This window comes from Coregonus clupeaformis, chromosome 17, assembly GCF_020615455.1.
Source record: "Coregonus clupeaformis isolate EN_2021a chromosome 17, ASM2061545v1, whole genome shotgun sequence".
NCBI classification, from domain to species: domain Eukaryota; kingdom Metazoa; phylum Chordata; class Actinopteri; order Salmoniformes; family Salmonidae; genus Coregonus; species Coregonus clupeaformis.
Window position 1 is genome coordinate 42668613 of NC_059208.1, and position 19835 is coordinate 42688447.

Consider the following 19835-nt stretch of genomic DNA (forward strand, 5'->3'; position numbering starts at 1 on the left):
TTTAGGACTTATATGGCTTCCATATTACTAGCTACAGTGTACCAGGATCTACATGGGAGGGAAAACAGCAATGGATGTACAGCAATGTAACACCCTGGTGGTGTATAGAGAGGATGTGAGCATCATCATTTATGCCATATGTATTCCATTGAGGTGGTGAGTGGATACCTATGTAATGTTACTTTATCTATATTATTCATTAGCATATTTCCATGACTTGATTTGATTTTTCATTCTTTTTTTTGTGCCTTTAAAAAATATATATATATATTTTCCCAACCATGATGAGGGTAGGTAGAGCAGAATAATTGTGTGCTGTGTGAAAATAAATGTATTAAGAAGAAGTGACGCTCACTCACTATCAGTGCTCATTGCAGACAACCCTTCAATCCCCCTGGTATGTAAATCGAGACATTCTGTCTGCCTTAAAGTGGTATCAGGAGAATTGATAGTGTGAAAGATGTATTTACAGTCTCTGACAAACCCCACAGACAAAAACACAAACTGAGACCAAACTGAAAAAAGAGATCCTTATGTTTTATTTATTTTCTTGCTGCTGTTTCACATGTAAGGTAGTTTCTTATTCCATTTTTCACTTATTTAAATAATGAAATGGAATAGAATACAGAAAGATTGTTGTATTTTTTCAACAGGGGTGAGTTGGGGGAGGGAGGGGGACGTTTACTAGGACAGGGGAAGTCGCACGGGGCTCACAAACAGACAGACAAACAGGGATGGACAGACAAGCAGCTCTCAGACCTACTCCTAACATAAAAAAGAAATCCTGAAATTTTACGAACAATTGTTTCAAAAAAGGATCGAAAACAACAACAGAAAAATAGGAGGGGGGGGGGGCACACGGGCAGGAAGATTTTATATATATATATATATATTATTTTATTTTTTTACCCCTGTAGCGGGCGTGACTGATTATTCCACGTTTACTGGTGTCATTGGTGGGATCCTTCTGTTATACCCATTGGGCCAAGGAGTGGTGGGAGTGGCTGGAGGGGCATGTTAAGTAGAAGATTGGTGGATGGAGTGAGCGTGTCGAGAGGGTGGCGGGGTGGAACAGGTGACAACGACGCCACACCGCTCGCCGTGGGATCTAGATGCAGCTACCATTTTGTTGTCGATAGAGGAGAGTGATACCGGTAGTTTGTACATTACAGTGTATTAGCACATTTATGAACAGTGTCATAACAGTATAGTAGACATTAGAAGAGTATTGGCAGTGTTGACTATGCTGTAGTCTTTGGGCAGAAAAAAAGGCAGCGAGACGGAGAGGGGCGCAGGGATCTGGCGTGATCGTCCTGTTCCTCTCCTCCTCTGTGGTTGGTCTCTTGTCCTCAAGGCGATGTTGGATGAAAATACGGGATGGCGAACGGATGAGTTTTCAGATGCGGTTTCTTGTATGGTTTGTATGTGATTAGAGGGAAGGGTGGCGGTAGGGAAGAGAGAAGGAGGGGAATGAATTTAGGGGAGGAAGGGGGAGAGAAGTAAAGAATGGTTTGATAATTTAATAGTATGTCTCTTTTTCCACCCAGCCTAAAGAGAAAGGAAAGAGAAAAGGAAGGGAATAGAGAGAAAGAGAGAGAAATTATTTTTAATTGAAACAGCAAACATTTGTATCAAAGGCAGTGGTGGAAAAAGTATCCAATTGTCATACTTGAGTAAAAGTAAAGATTCCTTAATAGAAAATGACTCAAGCAAAAGTGAAAGTCACTCAGTAAAATACTACTTGAGTAAAAGTCTAAAAGTATTTGGTTTTAATAATACATATGTATCAAAAGTAAATATAATTGCTAAAATATACTTAAGTATCAAAAGTGAAAGTAAAAGTATAAATCATTTCAAATTCCTTATATTAAGCAAACCCAACAGCACCATTTTCTTGTTTTTAAAATTTTGTAGCATTATGTACAACAGTACCCACAATGCTCTGTAAAAGATACCCGGTTCTATCTTAGTACATGTTAGTATGGGTACTTTAGTACATCATACTACACATTTGTGTGAGTACAGTAAGTGTATTAGTGAGAGATTAGTACCTCCGGGGTTCCGGCGCAGGATGAGTTTTCGGATCTCATCGTAAACAAAGATGAGGAAACTGTACGGGAATGCACAGAACCACCAGCTGGGCCTGAGAAAGAGATGGATGGAGAGAACAAGGAATAAAAAGCCAGAGTGCCATTCAGTTGAATGAATAATAGTCCTTAAAGAGGAAATTATTTCCCCATTAATGGATTGAAATAGTCTCCAGTCCATTGTTATTTATTTTGCTCATTTGCACCCCAGTATCTCTATTTGCACATCATCTTCTGCACATCTATCATTCCAGTGTTAATACTAAATTGTAATTATTTTGCACTATGGCCTATTTATTGCCTTACCTCCATAACTGACTATATTTGCACACACTGTATATAGATTTTCTATTGTGTTATTGACTGTACGTTTTGTTTATCCCATATGTAACTCTGTGTTGTTGTTATTTTTATCACACTGCTTTGCTTTATCTTGGCCAGGTCGCAGTTGTAAATGAGAACTTGTTCTCAACTGGCTTACCTGGTTAAATATAGGTTAAATAAAAACATTAAAAATAAACACAGTGGTACTTTACTGTCAATTAACTGTCATATAAACATCACTCAGTAGAGGGTGCTGTTGCTATGTGTGAATGAGAACAGAGGCTGGAGTACTCACTTGAGGGGGTACATCCTGAGAGCCACGTCCATGCCTGGGGTGTAGGACAGGAAGGCAGCCAGGGCCGTCTCCTCAAACAGCCCAAAGATCAGGATCTTATTCCTGTAAACAAACAAATAATGCATCTCAACATTTATACTAGCTATGAGAGACATAAAGTAGAGGTGCTTCTTAACCCTACAAAATCTGAATAGAGAAAAGAAGAGGTCTGCTATTTAGTCATGCTAAAGTGTCATTAGAAGACAGGTGCAAAGATAAAGGGTTTTGACCTCATGCCCTGCTGGAAGACAGAGTTGCGCCTGGTCTTGCAGATGATGACATCAGCCCACTGTACCACCACAATACTGACGAAGAAGGCCGTGTGACAGGTGTACTCCACTATCTTCCTCTGTTCATAGGTCTGGCATGGGAGGGAGAGGAAATCACAAGGAGGGAGAGTTAAAGAGTGAATGAGAGCAGAGGTAGAGGTGCCTAAGTGGAAAGTTGTGGTGATGACTAAGTGGAAAGTTGTGGTGATGACTAAGTGGAAATGTGTGGTGATGAGCAATTAATTTAATGAGACTAATGAGGACTGGATTAAATAAAATGAAATGAAAGAGTGGTAAAAAAAAGTTAGAGTGAGTAAAGACGAGAGAGTAAATGAAAATGAGAGAAAGAGAGAAAGAATTTTAAAAAACTGGAGAGAAAAAAGGGGGGAAATTATGAAAATGGAGGGGAAAAAAGAGAAAGGAGGTATAGCGTACCCATTGCTGTCCGTAGCTGTCTTCTAGGTCGTTGTTGGAGCGGTCGTCCCAGTTTAGCCTGATGCCCACCAATAAAGAGGGAAGGAAACCATTCTCCGCCAGGATCACAAAGTAGGAGAAGAACCCTCCCAGAGCCTGGATCATACCTACAAAGACAGAGAGAGGAGAGGAAGATGTGTTAGCTTTATCTATGATGCCCATAGAAATAGAATTAGAATTAGGCCGGGAGTCAAGCCAACGTAGACTAAGGACCTGAACACAGAGATAGACTTTTAAAGACCCACCAATCTGTCCGTAGGCAATACTGATCAGTCTCTCGTTCACCAGTTTGTCCCTGGCTGGGTTTCTGGGCTGTCTCTTCATAATGTCACTCTCTGCTGCCTCGTAGGCAAGGGAGATAGCTGGCACCTATAGACAAACAGTTGGGTTAGGAGAAGACAGTGGATATCAATACACATTCAAATAGACTGACTCTCTTTGTGGCGCAAAGGACAACAGACCAAACCACACGCTTGGATAAGATGACTGACCTTCGATTCAAATTGTATTTTTAATCTTCAAAGTGTATAAATTGAACAAACTACAATTTGCCTGTGTGTGTGAGCATGTGCCATGCATTGGTGGGTGGGTGTATCTCACCATGTCGGTTCCCAGGTCGATACAGAGGATGGTGATGGTCCCTAGGGGCAGTGGGATGTTGACCAGGATGAAGAAGAGGAAAGGAGTGATCTCAGGGATGTTACTGGTCAGGGTGTAGGCAATGGACTTCTTCAGGTTGTCAAAGATCAGACGACCTGGAGGGGCACAAGAGTAACGGCTTGTATAGGCTACCCCAGGACGACATCATTATACTGTATATCGTATTTTCAAACAATGGGCTCATATTACAGATAAGTTATCTTTCGAACCAGCACTTTTCTTTTGTCTCTAAATATTCAATTTCCTCTCTTTTCTTGACTTCTTCTCTCCTCTCGCTGACCTTTTTTACTCTCTCCATCCTACCCGTCATTCACACCACCCTCTTTCTCTCCTTCATTTTCTTCCTCCTTACAGATGTAGGATCTTAATTTGAGCCAGTTTGCTACAGCAGGAAAAAAATCCTGCAGCAACAGAAAATGTGAATTATTGTGTGGATTATAATTAATGGCATTTTTGTAGGGGTTGATACATTTTTCGTAAGGGAAAATCAGGTCTGAAATGTCAAACATCAGAAGCCTTTTTAAACCTCAAATACATTACAAGTTTGACATTTCCTGCATTACAGGAAAGTTATCCTACAACAGGGTGATCAAATTAAGATCTTACATCTGTATACCTCTTTCCCTCCTACCTTTTTTCCTCCCTGCTTGTTTCCCTCTTTTTCCCTCCCTCCTTGTCTTTCCTCACTCCTTCCCTCCCTCTCTCTCACCCTCTTCCACTCCGGTGACAATGGAGGCAAAGTTGTCGTCCAGCAGGATCATATCAGCGGCCTGTTTGGACACGTCTGAGCCGGAGATCCCCATGGCGACACCGATGTCAGCCTTCTTCAGGGCGGGAGAGTCGTTCACACCATCACCAGTCACAGCCACGATGGCACCCTGAGAGACAGGGGGGAGGGGAGAGAGTCCAGTTATAAGAACCTCCTCATTATCTACTATGATGGAATATAAAGTACTGTAGTGTTTCTTTAGCTTTCTCTACTTTAAAGTATCTAAGTATAAAAAGGCAGATGTGTCTGTGTAAAGTAAACATGAGCTTGTGTGTGTGTGCAAGCATAATGTGCGTGTTTGCACTTGTGCCCCTCACCTGTCTCTGGCAGCCCTCCACGATGATGAGTTTCTGCTGGGGGGAGGTTCTGGCGAACACAATCTCAGTGTGGTTCCTCAGGATGTCATCCATCTGGTCCTGAGACAGGTCCTTTAGGTCTGTACCATGGATCACACACGCCTTGGCATCCCTGCAACACACACACAGGAAGACAGTGAGTGAGAGTATGTTTGGTATCGCTGAGACCCACACAGAAATGCAGAAAGTTAGTGTTTTTGGTGAATAAGTGTATGCAAGCATGTGGGTGTGAGTAACTGACTGAGTATCTGAGTGACTGAGTAAATATATTTGTGTGAAAGAGAGATAGATAAAGTATGTTCATATGCACCATTTCGTACGTATGCATTAATGTTTCTTAAAAATATATACATTGTTTTTTTTGGTCAATGTACAAATACAATAAGGCATAACGTACATTGAAATAGAGTCATTGGGAAACAGAGCACACAAGGGGTACAACATAGCTAAATAAACAAACCAAAATACAAAAGCAAATAAATAAACAATAAGAAAAAAATATATAGGCTACAAATGAGGCAGAAAAAAATATTTCTGAAAAACAATAGGCAAAGGCTGTGTTTTTATGCATCTACCTTTACGAATATAAAATGTTCCAAAATAGGTAAAACAGTATATGTTCACATACACACTCCTTCCTCATAGCTCTTACCTGGGGTTGACCTGGCTGACGGGGATATTGAGGCGAGAGGCGATGTCCTCCACTGTCTCATTGCCCTCGGAGATGATGCCCACACCCTTAGCGATAGCCTTGGCTGTGATTGGATGATCGCCGGTCACCATGATGACTTTGATGCCAGCGGAGCGACATTTACCCACGGCGTCGGGCACGGCAGCACGGGGAGGGTCAATCATGGACATGAGGCCCACGAAGCACAGGTTCTCTGTGGTAAAGTTGACGTCGTCACAGTCGAAGGCAAAGCCCTTGGGGTACTGGTCCTCGGGCATTAGCAGGTGGCAGAAACCTAGGGAGTGACAGTATTAGATTGCTATTATTATTATTATTAGTATTAGTGTATGCATTCTGAAAGGCCTCTTTAGGTTCCCATTTCTTACTCTCTTCTCATCCACCTCTCTCTCTCTCTCTCTCTCTCTCTCTCTCTCTCTCTCTCTCTCTCTCTCTCTCTCTCTCTCTTCTCTCTCTCTCTCTCTCTCTCTCTCTCTCTCTCTCTCTCTCTCTCTCTCTCTCTCTCTCTCTCTCTCTCTCTCTCTCTCTCTCTCTCTCTCTCTCTCTCTCTCTCTCTCTCTCTCTCTCTCTCTCTCTCTCTCTCTCTCTCTCTCTCTCTCTCTCTCTCTCTCTCTCTCTCTCCGAGTACTCTCCCTCCCAGTCCTCCCAGCTCCATGTAAGCGTTCTGGAACTTTCTATACCTCCCGCCCACCCTCTCGTTTATCCAGTACTCCCTCATCCCCCCCGCTGTCCTCTGTCCCTCTCTCCCTCCTGTCTCACCGAGTACTCTCTCTCCCAGTCCTCCAAGCTCCATGTAGGCATTCTGGAAGGCCTCCTTCATCTCCTCATCCATGGGCTGCTCCTTGCCCTGGATCAAGATGGTGGAGCAGCGGTCCAGGATCCTCTCTGGCGCTCCCTTCATCACCAGAAGGTAGCGGTTGTCGTTCTCATCCTCTGTCTCATGCACAGAGAGCTGGGGGAGGGGGAGGGGGAGGGGGAGCACAATCACACACTTGTGTTCAGCCTCTTATACAAACTCCTTATACAGACTGCTTTTATAAGGATTTAGAAAACCCTTGTTTTCCCTAACCCTAGCTTCAACCCTAACCCAGACTAGGAACCCTGTTATGTCTGCAAAGCATATGCATGCCTCCTGCTTAGTAAAAATTGTAAAACATTAGGGTCTCTTTTGTTTGACCGTAAAAGGAGGCATGGCCTAGTTCAGGACAGGGTTAGTAATAATTATATTTCTATGATTTAGGATCTACGTATATGTTAATGACAATATTTTACTGAAGCAGAACCAGGTAAGACCAGGGTCAGACCCACCTCTAGAACTAGGGCCGTACGTATCAAGCTGATTCAGGATCAGTTTAGCCTTTTATAACACAATTAATAAGATCACATGGATAGGTAGAACCTGATCCTAGATCAGCACTCCTACTCTGAGACATTTGATACATACAGCCCCAGGGATCCAGGGTGTGCACTTGTTCTCCATATTGGTCACTCACCTGGTACTTGTTGGTGGAGTTGAAGGGGATCTCGGCCACCTTCTTGTTCTTCTCCCTCATCTGTCGAACGCTGCCACAGGACAGCTCAATACATTTCAGCAGCGCGGACTCAGAGGCGTCACCCGCCACGTCCCTCTTCAGGATGGGCAGCTGATCCTGAGCCGCTTTGAACTGCGCCCGGTTACACAGGGCCGCCACGCGCGCCAGAGCCAACCAGGTCTCCGAGCTCTTGTCGAAGGAGGCGCCTGGGGAGAAGAGAGGGAGGGAGAATTGTTAGTGACAGACACATGGTTGTTGCATTCATGTGCTCACAGGCAGCCCTGAAGCCCTCATCAAGGCCTGCATAAATACACGTACTATCATTAAAAATGCAAATCCCAAGATGTTACAAACAACATAAGGCCCATCTTTGATGGCCTAGTTATTCCCTAACACAGTGGTCTGAAACTTCTGGCTCGGGTGCTACATCAGGCCTGCAAGCCACATTATGCTGGTTTGCCAAATTATATCTACTGTAATTCCAGAGACTACAAGACTATCTAAATCACCTAAACTGGCGCCACAATCTTAATAACTGTGATCACAATATGCATACCTAAGATGTATTTTCTTTGATATTATATAGTAAGAACATAAACAATGAGTTCAGTGAACTTAAACCCCTGTCTCTTACCAGACTGGTCCTCAGTGGTGTCAGCCTCGTGGATCTGGTTGTCAAACCACATGTGGGCCACAGTCATCCTGTTCTGGGTCAGGGTGCCAGTCTTGTCAGAGCAGATAGTGGAGGTGGAGCCCAGGGTCTCCACAGCCTCAAGGTTCTTCACCAGGCAGTTCTTACGAGCCATACGCTTAGCGGTCAGGGTCAGACACACCTGAGAGAGAGAGAAGAAGAAGAAGAAGAAGAAGAAGAAGAAGAAGAAGAAGAAGAAGAAGAAGAAGAAGAAGAAGAAGAAGAAGAAGAAGAAGAAGAAGAAGAAGAAGAAGAAGAAGAAGAAGAAGAAGAAGAAGAAGAAGAAGAAGAAGAAGAAGAAGAAGAAGAAGAAGAAGAAGAAGAAGAAGAAGAAGAAGAAGAAGGGAAAAGGAGAGAGACAGAAAAAAGAGAGAGAAAAGAGAGAGACAGAGAAAGCAACAGAGATTGGGAAAAGAAGGCAGGATGAAAGAAAGTAAAAAATAGAAAATGAGAGAAAAGATTAGTACCAAATCATAAAAGTAAAAACATGGGGAGCACAACTCCAGGTGTATACACCCTAGACCCTCAAACCAAGCAACAACTTACTTGCATCTACAGATAAGAAACCCATGACAAACCAATACAAGGTAACTACACACCTACCCTTGAGACCTGGAGTTGTGCAAACCCCCGTCATTCCACATCCCCTGCTCCCCACTACATTAAAATGCACTAGAGCCAATCAAATACTACAGTATATTTCACAGCCCAGAAGAGAAATGAAGAAAGATAGAAAGCAAGAGAAGGAAAGCCAAGCACAGAGTAAAAGCAGTGAAAGGCGGGCGCCGGTGTATCATGCTACTTTCAAAATGGCGGAACATATCATGGCACATACAGGCTACTAGCCAAGCAGCGAGAGTGGCAAAAGCCTAGCATTTACATTAACATTAGCCTAGCATATATCAGTCTCTCTTAACAGTTGTCATAGAAGACAACTGACCAGGGGGAGTCACTGACACTGAATGACCCAGGTGCAGAGAGAGCCTGAAAAAGAGACAGACACAAAGAGGGAAGGAGAGAAAAAGAGAGAGATATAGGTACACAAAACACAACGGCTGTGGAGAGAGAGAGAGGGAGAAAAAGAGAGAGATACACTAACAGAGATATGATACACCACCACAACCATCACAGAAGACACATAAGCCTCTATTATTACAGAAAGATGCATAACCACACAACGATACTGGAACACATGGAAATATTAGCACAGAGATAGAACACACAGAGTAAGAGACAGACAGACAGACAGACAGACAGACAGACAGACAGACAGACAGACAGACAGACAGACAGACAGACAGACAGACACAGAAGTACAACACAAGACACCAAAAGCAGAACACACACAGAAAAAGCAGAACACACACAGAAAAAGCAGAACACACACAGAAAAAGCAGAACACACACAGAAAAAGCAAAACACACACAAACATACACTCCACTCCTCACTACCCCCAACTACCCTTTGCAACCCCATCCACCACACAACACAACACAAAAATCCACCAAAGTATCCCCTCACAGTGACAGTAGCCAGCAGGCCCTCGGGCACGTTGGCCACGATGATGCCGATGAGGAAGATGACGGCCTCCAGCCAGCTGTAGCCCAGGCAGACGGCCAGGATGAAGAAGGTGATGCCCAGGAACACGGCCACGCCTGTGATCAGGTGGATGAAGTGCTCGATCTCCTTGGCGATGGGGGTCTTGCCCGACTCCAGGCCGGAGGTGAGGGTGGCGATACGGCCCATGACGGTACGGTCGCCGGTGCACACCACGATGCCACGCGCCGTGCCTGGTGACGGAGAGGAGGAGAGAAGGAAGTTAGATGACTTTACTTACATGTTATATTAGTGTATCGTCAAAGATTTGCAATACCATGTTGTGTAAAATGATGGTGAGTTACCCCCATACAATGCAAAGCACTGAGTTTGAGAAAAATGCTTTAGAAGTGCAAATCAAATGTTTTTAATAATCATTTTTGTATCACTCCCTTACAGTAAATGGCCCTAAAGTAACCATTCAAAAAAAATGAATATTGAGCTGCTGAAGTGTTCTTTACTGAAATACCACTGAAGTATAAGCGTCTGCTAAATGACTAAAATGTAAAATGTAAGTATTTATTATCGCCACCAGTGCAGGTGCCATGTTCTGACCACATGGGGCTGCTCTTGGTGAGCGGCTGCTCTTGTGGTCATTGTCACGAAGCCACAGCCGTTCCACTCGCCTTAGAAGTTTACAAAGAGAAAGTGTAGGCTATATAGAAATAATGACACTCAAATTGAAAATCATTAAACAAAACAATAAGGATTTATGTGTGCCTAATCGAGGTGTAGATTAAATTGTAACACGGCTGCATGGGATTTCTACTAATGCATCCAATGGCAATGTACGCGGCAGGTATAACGCACGGGCCGATTTGACAGCTCCAACGCAGTTACACCTCCGACATTGCCTAAACAAAAGCAAAGACATGCTATGCAGTGTCGGTTACCGCGGGTTAAAGCTGAACTGATTGAATCCAGGCCTTAGCCATTTATGTCTGTCGTCCTCTATTGACAATACCATTAGACCACTGAACCATAGGGAGGCGGTAAGCTAATATTGACACCAGATGGAGTGTTCTCAAAGATGAAGCGATATGGACAGATGGGAAGGAAAAGGCAGCCAGGGAATTCAAAGAAGAGGGAGGAAAAGAGAGGTGAAAGGAAGAAGGAGAGAGAGACAGAGTGTGCGTGGGCGCTGGGTTGGGTGCTTGTTAAAATGGTGGGTGCCTTGTTGCTATGGCAGCCAGCATTTTCCCCTTCAACCCGTTCAGGGGTGGATAAAGAGAAACGGAGGGAAAGAAAGAAAACACAGGAATGGAAAGACACATGTAGAGTGATGGGGCAATGATGGTTATGAGGAAAACAATGATGATGATGATGATGATGATGATGATGATGGTGATGAGAAGAAGGAAATGGGTCAGGAGGAAGAGAAGGAGGGAGATGAGGATGATGCAGTTGACAAGACGACCATACCTTCAACACAGTTGGTGGAGAAGAAAGCGACATTGCGGGTCTCCAGGGGGTTGTCATGGGTACAGTCAGGTGACCTGCTCTGGGGTTCTGATTCACCAGTCAGGGAGGAGTTATCCACCTATAGGAGAAGGACAAAATCCAAGGAACTTGTTTACAATTTTAAAAAGCTTGTATGTAAAATGTGTAGTTGTGTGAGTGTGTGTTATATTTTAATGTGAGCTATGTATATATATGTGTGTGTGTGTATGTGTGTGTCAGCTTGTATTACTATCCTTGTGGGTACAGGAAATCCTCAAAAGTCCCCACAAGGATAGTAAAAGAAGAAACATATTCCAAAGGTTATTTTAAGCTTAGTGGTTAGGTTTACAGTTAGGATTAGGGTTAGAATTAGGGTCAGGTTTAGGAATTAGTTTTTTAAAAATAGGATTTTGAACGGAAATAAATGTTTAGGTCCCCACAAGGATAGTAAAACATATGCTGTGTGTGTGTGTGTGTTTACCTTGCAGCCATGAGCAGAGACGATCCTGAGGTCGGCGGGGATCCTGTCTCCTCCCTTCACCTCAACCAGGTCTCCAGCCACCACCTCCTCAGCATTGATCTGCATCTTCTCACCCTCACGGATCACCAGCGCTTGCTTTGGACAGAGGAACCCCAATGGTGAAGTAGGAAAAACAAACCAACCATTAACTGACTATACATACAGGTGTAACACTGGGGTAACAGTAAAACCAACCACACACTATCACTGACCATAAACTAACTAGTAATGATGGGTTTTTATGTTATAACATGTAATTGCATAGAGATTGGCAGATATATAGTAGACTGTAAAGTAACCAACTAACCATTGACTGACCATTGACACTGACCATAGAAGGACTCTGGATAGAAAATGTGTACCTGACCATGGTTACAATGGCCACAACAATGTAGGCTATGTGGGTTTTCAGGGGGGAACATATGGATTAGGGTCACAGGTTATTTTGAGTCACTGCCACAACTTCCCCACCCATAGTCATCTAGAAAAACAAGTTTGGATTAGAATTTGTAAAACACTTATGATGGGACTAATAGGATTGGAATGAGTATCACAGACACTGAGCCCTATGGTCAGAGATCATCAACTAGATTCAGCCGCGGATGATCGGGGGGCCGGAACATGATTACAAATAATTTGTAGACTGCAAATTGACCGCAAGAAACCCAAACATATATAACATTTGACTAATACATAATAATTTCAAACCTTGCTTACATTTGTATATGATCACACCTATCTATATATTCTGTGTGGGAATACTTTGGAACAGATTTCCATAATTAAAATCACTTGCAGCTGATTTGGTGGTGTTTTTACTGTCTTTTATGTCCGACAATAAACAATAAAAAAAAAGAACTTGGGGGGCAAATAGAAATCAACTGCGGGCCAAATTCTGCCTGCAGGCCGCTAGTTGAGGAACCCTGCTATAACTGGTGGGAATGTAGGAGACAATAGGATAGGGTGGTAAGGAGATCTAAGAGGTTTGTTTACCTGGGGCACCATGTTCTTGAAGGACTCCATGATTTTGGAGCTCTTGGCCTCCTGGAAGTAGGAGAAACAGCCGGTGATGATGACAACAGCCGAGAGAACGATACCCAGGTACAACTGGAGAGAGAGAACCCAGCAAACAATGTAAAAAACAAACAGTATTGGAACATTTTATACAAAAGTTCTTATAACTATTATGTCCTTCTACTAATGTTTATCAAATAACGTTTTCCCAGGACATTTTAAAAGCATTCATGGGATGTTGTCATGCTAATGTTAGCTGAAAACCAAATTGGGACTCCATTGGAACGTTACCTAACGTTGCAGGAACGTTCACTATTTGCTGGGAAAATATATATATAACTTTATTGTTTGATAATGTTATTATGGTGCCTAGCTTTTTAATGAATTTAGGGTTGGTTGAACTATATAGCTGGATCTAAAATGCCACATGCCATGCAGGGTTGGGGTCAATTCAAAATTGAATTGAGAATGGCTGATCAATTCCAATTCAGTTCTTGAATTCTTGTTGAAATAGTACACAGGATGCAGAATTATTTGAATTTGATTTTGAATTAATGGAAATATATAGGATAGGAAGTAAATCATTGATAAATTCAATGAAATTCGTTGAAATTCAAATGCCTCATTTAGTATTACCCACGTACAACTGGAGAGAGAGGGCAAGGAGAGAGAGACAGAAATATTGTTTAACCATTTATCATTTTAGATGGTGTCTATATTTCCCATTCATTTGGGATTGGTTGAAGCATATAGCTGGATCTAAGAAACACATGGGACTTTGACTCATCTCAACACTAGACCACTAGACACTAGACACTTAATTGTTCACCAAGTCATAGAGTTTCCCAAATCTTTTAGTGCCAAGTAAGAATCAGCCACAACCTCACAAGTTGAATCCTAATGCTCCATTTTGGAAACACTACATTAAGCTGAACCCAAAAGGCCATCTATAACCTTGCATCCCTTTGTCCCCTGCCAAGTGATAATGGTGGCCATTTTGTGGGGGTCTGTCACTCACATTGTCTCCTGCGGGCTCGTCCTCGGTGGCGGCCTGGATGGCGTAGGCCAGGAAACAGAGGATGGCGCCAGTCCACAGCAGGATGGAGAAGCCACCGAACAGCTGGCGACAGAACTTGACCCACTCGGGGGTGGTAGGGGGAGGCGTGAGGGCATTGGGGCCGTCACGAGCCAGGTACTCAGCGGCCTTAGCATTGGTCAGACCCTGAAGAGGGGGTGAGAGGGAGAGAGGAGGGAGAGGGATTGGCTGATATTTTGTGTGACAACTGATATTACCATTAATGTTATAAAATGTTTAATTTGAAAAGCCCCAACACAGGTTTCGGGAAGGCTTGAGGTCATGAATTTACCTGAACTATATCGGTAGCGTACTTCTGGCATACCTCCTCGATGGACATCTTGTGTTCGGTCTAAAAGAGAAAAGTTGAAAACATTGTCACGGTTCAGACAGACGACAAGAGGACCACAATTGCGTCACACCAGAAAGTTTATTAAAACTTAAGGGAAAAGGGAAGTAGGGAGTGAGTGAAGGCTCCAGGGGTTATCCCGTCCAATGTGCTGGGTCTGTGCCCCCAGTGGCAGCGGTGCGTCCGATGACGCCGGTGGTTGGTGGTCCAGAAGTCCTGGGGGGAGGAAACACAGACACAACGGGGCGGATGAAACAAGGCAGAAGTACAGTTCAAGGGAAATCCAAATACGTTGTAGCAAGGCAGAAGGCTGGTCAGAGTTACCGGGGTCGAAGAGTAGTCAGGATTCGTAATGGCAGAAAGCAGGTCTGGTTTTCCTGGGGCAGAAGAGTATCCAAGAATCAGGCAGGTCGGGGTCACAAAACAAGGGTGAGCCAGAAGCGCGAGCACACAGGTTCCGGGTGTGAGCTTTGCAGACGATCTGACAAAGGAGAGCTGAGAGACGGGACTTTAAATACTGGGAGAGGTTAGTGGGTAATGCAGCGCAGCTGGCAGAGTAATTAGAGCCGAGCAGAGCAGGGACAGGTGGAGCTCGTTAGGGCTGAGTAGAGAGAGAGAGATGAGCAGAGTGGAAGATAGTGGAAACACATTAAGGTGGTAACCCGGTGGAGTGAGAGGGCTCATGACAGAACCCCCCAAGGGACGGCCCCAGAAGTCCCAAGAGCAACACCACGCCGGGCGGGAGGAGGGGAGCCGGAGGAGGGCTAGAACTCCTCCGAACGTCCCGAGCGAACGCCCTCATCCTCGGAGGAAGCCGGAGGGCCGTGGTCGGGAGATGGGACAGGTCCCGAGACAGGATCAGGCACAGGACAGGAAGCCGAGCGGGCAGGACGGTTAGGGATCCCTCTGGGGCGGCCCCTACGGATTGCAGGTTGATCAGGATGCCGTTGGTGGAAGGCGGTGATGAGAGTCCTATCCACAATCCGACTAGCTGGCACCCAGGTCCTTTCCTCAGGTCCATAGCCCTCCCAGTCAATGAGGTACTGGAGACCCCTACCCCTCCGTCTGGACCGAAGCAGGCGGCGGACGGTGTAAACCAGACCACCATCGACGAGCCGTGGAGGAGGAGGACAAGGCGCAGCAGGGACCAGCGGACTCTCATGAATGGGCTTAATCTTAGACACATGGAAAGTGGGGTGCACCCTCATGGAATTAGGCAGTTGGAGCCGGACAGCAGTTGGGCTAATCACTCTTATGATAGGGAATGGGCCAATGAACCGAGGTGCCAACTTCTGCGACTCCACCCTGAGTGGCAGGTTCCTTGACGACAACCACACCTTTGACCAACATGGTAGGTGGGAGCAGGGATTCTCCGACGGTTGGCCCCGGTAGTGTAGCTGGCAACGGATCTGAGAAGTGTGGCTCGGGCCTGTGACCAGGTGCGGCGACATCGACGGGCAAACGCAAGTGCAGATGGGCAAGTAACCTCCCCTTCCTGACTGGCAAATAGAGGAGGCTGGTATCCATAAACACATTGGAAAGGGGGACATACCGATGGCAGAGCAGGTCAGAGAATTGTGTGCGTACTCCACCCATGTCAATTGCTGCGACCAGGAGTGGGGGTTGCGTGAAGTCATGCATCGCAGTGCCTTCTCGAGCTCCTGATTTGCCCGCTCTGACTGCCCATTGGATTGGGGATGGAATCCGAAGTCAGACTGACTGTGGCTCCCAGCAGGTGACAGAACTCCTTCCAAAAAGCGGAGGAGAATTGTGGGCCACGGTCAGAAACTACATCCTTTGGCAGTCCGTGGATCCGGAAGACGTGTTCCAGGACCACCTGGGCGGTCTCCTTGGCGGTTGGGAGCTTGGGGAGGGGAATGAAGTGTGCCATCTTGCTGAATCGGTCAACTATGGTGAGAATGACGGTCTTGCCCCTTGAAGGGGGCAGCCCCGTGACAAAGTCAAGGGCGATGTGAGACCAGGGACGTCTGGGCACAGGCAGGGGCTGCAGCAATCCGGCTGGGGGCTGGCAGGACGACTTGTGTTGGTTGCAGATGGGGCAGGCTTGGACGAATTCCCGTACATCCTTTCTCAGAGCGGGCCACCAGAACCTCTGGGCGAGCAGGTTGTAAGTGCGGGTGGAGCCAGGGTGACAAGCTAGGCGGGAGTCATGTCCCCACTGAACGACCTGGGACCTTAGGTTTTCGGGGACAAAAAGGCGGTCAGCTGGGCAAGTGCTGGGACCGGGGCTGGTTACGGAGAGCTTCCAGCACCTGTTCCTCAACAGCCCAGGTCAGAGCTGCTACGATGCAGGGACTTGGCAGAATCGACACAGGATCCTTGGAGGGGTTGTCATCCTTCTGGAATTGACGGGAGAGGGCGTCTGGCTTGGTGTTGCGTGATCCAGGCCGGTATGACAGAGTGAAATTAAACCTGGTGAAGAACAGGGCCCAGCGGGACTGCCTGGAGTTCAACCGTTTGGCCGTGCGGATGTACTCCAAGTTCTTGTGATCGGTCCAAACGAGAAATGGAATGGTGGACCCCTCCAGCCAGTGACGCCACTCCTCCAAGGCAAGCTTCACAGCCAGCAGCTCTCGGTTCCCTATGTCGTAATTGCACTCAGAGGGGGACAACCGACGTGAGAAAAAGGCACAGGGATGGAGCTTCCTATCCTCCGCAGCCCACTGAGAAATCACAGCACCAACTCCCACATCCGAGGCGTCCACCTCCACAATGAATTGCCGGTCCACGTCAGGCATCTGGAGGATGGGAGCGGAGGTGAACCTTACCTTGAGGGTACTGAAGGCCTTGTCGGCTGCTGGGGTCCAGGTGAAGGGTTGCTTGGTGCTGGTTAGAGCAGTGAGAGGGGCAGCAACGGTACTGTAGTTCCGGATAAACTTTCTATAGAAGTTAGCAAACCCCAGAAACTGTTGCAGCTTCTTTCTGTTCTCCGGAACTGGCCATGACGTGACTGCTGATACTTTGGCAGGATCCATTTGGATACTTCCCTCTGCCACTATGTACCCCAGGAAGGCCACTGTCTTGACGTGAAACTCACACTTCTCTGCCTTGGCGTAGAGGGAATTCTCCAGAAGACGATGAAGGACTTGCTGGACATGGCGGGTGTGTTCAGACAGGTTTCTGGAGTAGATTAAGATGTCATCCAGGTAAACGAAGACAAACTTGTTTAACATGTCCCGCAGTACATCATTCACTAGAGCCTGGAACACAGCAGGAGCATTGGTGAGGCCAAAAGGCATAACCAGATACTCGTAGTGGCCTGTTGGTGTATTGAATGCGGTCTTCCATTCATCTCCCTCCCGGATCCGCACTAGGTGGTAAGCGTTTCTGAGATCCAACTTGGTAAAAACAGTGGCTCCCTGGAGCAACTCAAAAGCAGAGGTGAGCAGAGGGAGAGGGTAACGGTTTTTCACTGTGATGTCGTTGAGTCCCCTGTAGTCGATGCAGGGGCGAAGAGATCCGTCCCTCTTCCCCCACAAAGAAGAAGCCAGCACCAGCCGGAGATGAAGATGAACGGATCAATCCTGTGGACAGAGAGTCATTGATGTAGTCCTCCATGGACCTTCTTTCAGGAGCAGACAACGATAAAGACGGCCCCTTGGAGGGGCTGTTCCAGGGAGGAGGTCGATGGCACAGTCGTACGGTCGGTGAGGGGGCAGAGATGTGGCTCTTGCTTTGTTAAACACTTCTCTGAGACCATGGTAGCATTCTGGGACATGGGAGAGGTCAGGGGCGGAGTTAGTAGGGTACTGGCCGGGGGGGTAGTGCGGCAGCAAGCAGGCAGGTTCGGTGGCAGTCCTCTCCCCACTCCCTGATCACCCCCGGTCACCCAGTCGAGCTGAGGGTTGTGCCGGGCGGAGCCATGGGTAACCCAGGATGAGGGGTTGGCCTGGAGAGGGGAGCAGGTGAAACTGGATAGTTTCTTGATGGTTTCGGACAGACCCATCAAGACCCGGGGCCGTGACATGAGTGACCGATCCGAGTAAGTGTCCGTCCAGTGCCCGGGCAGGAATAGGAGGTGTCAAACGGAGGTTCTCCAGTCCCAGTTGGCGTGCCAGCTTGATGTCCATTATGTTGGCTTCGGGCGCCAGAATCCACCAGAGCAGCCAGGGTGTGAGTAGAGTCAGAGAGGCGGAGGTGAACTTGCAGCAAGGGTTTGCGGTCGGAGGACTGGATGGTCATTGAGCTCAACCGGACTCCCCCTATGCCCGGTGAGCTTCGGCTTTTAAAGGGCAGGTTACCACACGATGTCCATCACCTCCACAATAGAGGCAGAGGTTTGAGGTGAAGCGGCGCTGGCGTTCTGCAGGAGTGAGAGAGGCTCGCCCAATCTCCATAGGCTCAGACTGATCAAGCTGACTTGGGTGAGTGGCAGTAGCTGACAGGAGCCCAGTCGGATCTCTCCGAATGCCGGTAGTTGGTGGACCTTGGCGCCCCCCTCTCTCACGACGACGGGTCTGTATCCTTCTGTCGATCCGGACAGTCAGTCGCGATGGCTTCATCAAGAGTGGAAGGCAGTTCATGGGAGACCAACTTCGTCCCTTGATATAGTCAGCCAAGCTATGGAAGAACGCGTCCACCAACGATGGTGTGTTCCAAGAACTTCGTCTTGCCAGGGTTCGGAAGTCGATGGAATGGTCTGCGACTGTACGTCTGCCTTGTCGAATACTGAACAGTTCACGAGACGCCTCTGCGGTTGGTGAATCCAGGTCAAACACCTTCAGCATCTCCTCAGCAAACAGGTCGAAGGTTGCACATGCGGGTGTTTGACGTTCGAACTCTGCTGTTCCCCAGAGTCGAGCTCGGCCCGTCAGGTGAGTGATGGCATACCCGACCCTAGCCCCCTCCGTGGCGAAGGTCCTTGGCTGCAAGGAGAACTGGAAGTCGGCAGCTAGTCAGGAATGGCCGGACCTGGGTAGAATCGCCGTTGAACCGCTCGGGGTTTCCAATCTTGGGTTCCGGGGCAGCGGCTGAAATGACCGGGGCAGGTAACTCGGAGGCAGGGCTGGTGGGCAGACTGGCTGGGGTAAGGTTGGTGAGGAGTTGGATGATCCTGGCAGAGTTGTTGTTGCTGCTGCTGGGACTGCTGCTGGTGCTGCTGGAACTGCTGATGCTGTTGGTGGCCGACCTGAAGCAGAGAGGTGATGTCGCCGCTCATGCGGCCTAGCTCTCTCTCAGTGTGTTCCAGGCGTAGCATGGCGGTGGGTTGCTCAGGTTCTTCGGTTTCCATGTCGGGGGGAAGTGTGCGCTGAGTCCATGATGGTCAGATCGTACTGTCACGGTTCAGACAGACGACAAGAGGACCACAATTGCGTCACACCAGAAAGTTTATTAAAACTTAAGGGAAAAGGGGAAGTAGGGAGTGAGTGAAGGCTCCAGGGGTTATCCCGTCCAATGTGCTGGGTCTGTGCCCCCCCAGTGGCAGCGGTGCGTCCGATGACGCCGGTGGTTGGTGGTCCAGAAGTCCTGGGGGGAGGAAACACAGACACAACGGGGCGGATGAAACAAGGCAGAAGTACAGTTCAAGGAAATCCAAATACGTTGTAGCAAGGCAGAAGGCTGGTCAGAGTTACCGGGGTCGAAGAGTAGTCAGGAGTCGTAATGGCAGAAAGCAGGTCTGGTTTTCCTGGGGCAG

The 19835-nt window shown here is 47.0% G+C and overlaps 1 protein-coding gene across 2 annotated transcripts in view; it reads right to left on the reverse strand.

Annotated features, from left to right (window-relative positions):
- Nucleotides 1-516: 516 nt before the first annotated feature.
- Nucleotides 517-19835, reverse strand: part of LOC121586446 (sodium/potassium-transporting ATPase subunit alpha-3) — a 37032-nt gene continuing 17713 nt past the window's right edge. For both annotated transcript variants that reach the window (XM_045226365.1, XM_045226366.1), the window contains 19 exons: nucleotides 14123-14182; nucleotides 13774-13977; nucleotides 12735-12848; nucleotides 11703-11837; nucleotides 11204-11321; nucleotides 9707-9975; nucleotides 8128-8326; nucleotides 7455-7699; nucleotides 6721-6913; nucleotides 5926-6238; nucleotides 5235-5385; nucleotides 4858-5026; nucleotides 4089-4243; nucleotides 3734-3857; nucleotides 3450-3595; nucleotides 2976-3106; nucleotides 2707-2808; nucleotides 2052-2143; nucleotides 517-1548 (listed from right to left, as the gene is read on the reverse strand). In XM_045226365.1, coding sequence (XP_045082300.1) covers nucleotides 1520-1548; nucleotides 2052-2143; nucleotides 2707-2808; nucleotides 2976-3106; nucleotides 3450-3595; nucleotides 3734-3857; nucleotides 4089-4243; nucleotides 4858-5026; nucleotides 5235-5385; nucleotides 5926-6238; nucleotides 6721-6913; nucleotides 7455-7699; nucleotides 8128-8326; nucleotides 9707-9975; nucleotides 11204-11321; nucleotides 11703-11837; nucleotides 12735-12848; nucleotides 13774-13977; nucleotides 14123-14182 — 2949 coding nt within the window. In that variant the 3' untranslated portion in view covers nucleotides 517-1519. The remainder of the gene's footprint in view (nucleotides 1549-2051; nucleotides 2144-2706; nucleotides 2809-2975; nucleotides 3107-3449; nucleotides 3596-3733; nucleotides 3858-4088; nucleotides 4244-4857; nucleotides 5027-5234; nucleotides 5386-5925; nucleotides 6239-6720; nucleotides 6914-7454; nucleotides 7700-8127; nucleotides 8327-9706; nucleotides 9976-11203; nucleotides 11322-11702; nucleotides 11838-12734; nucleotides 12849-13773; nucleotides 13978-14122; nucleotides 14183-19835) is intronic.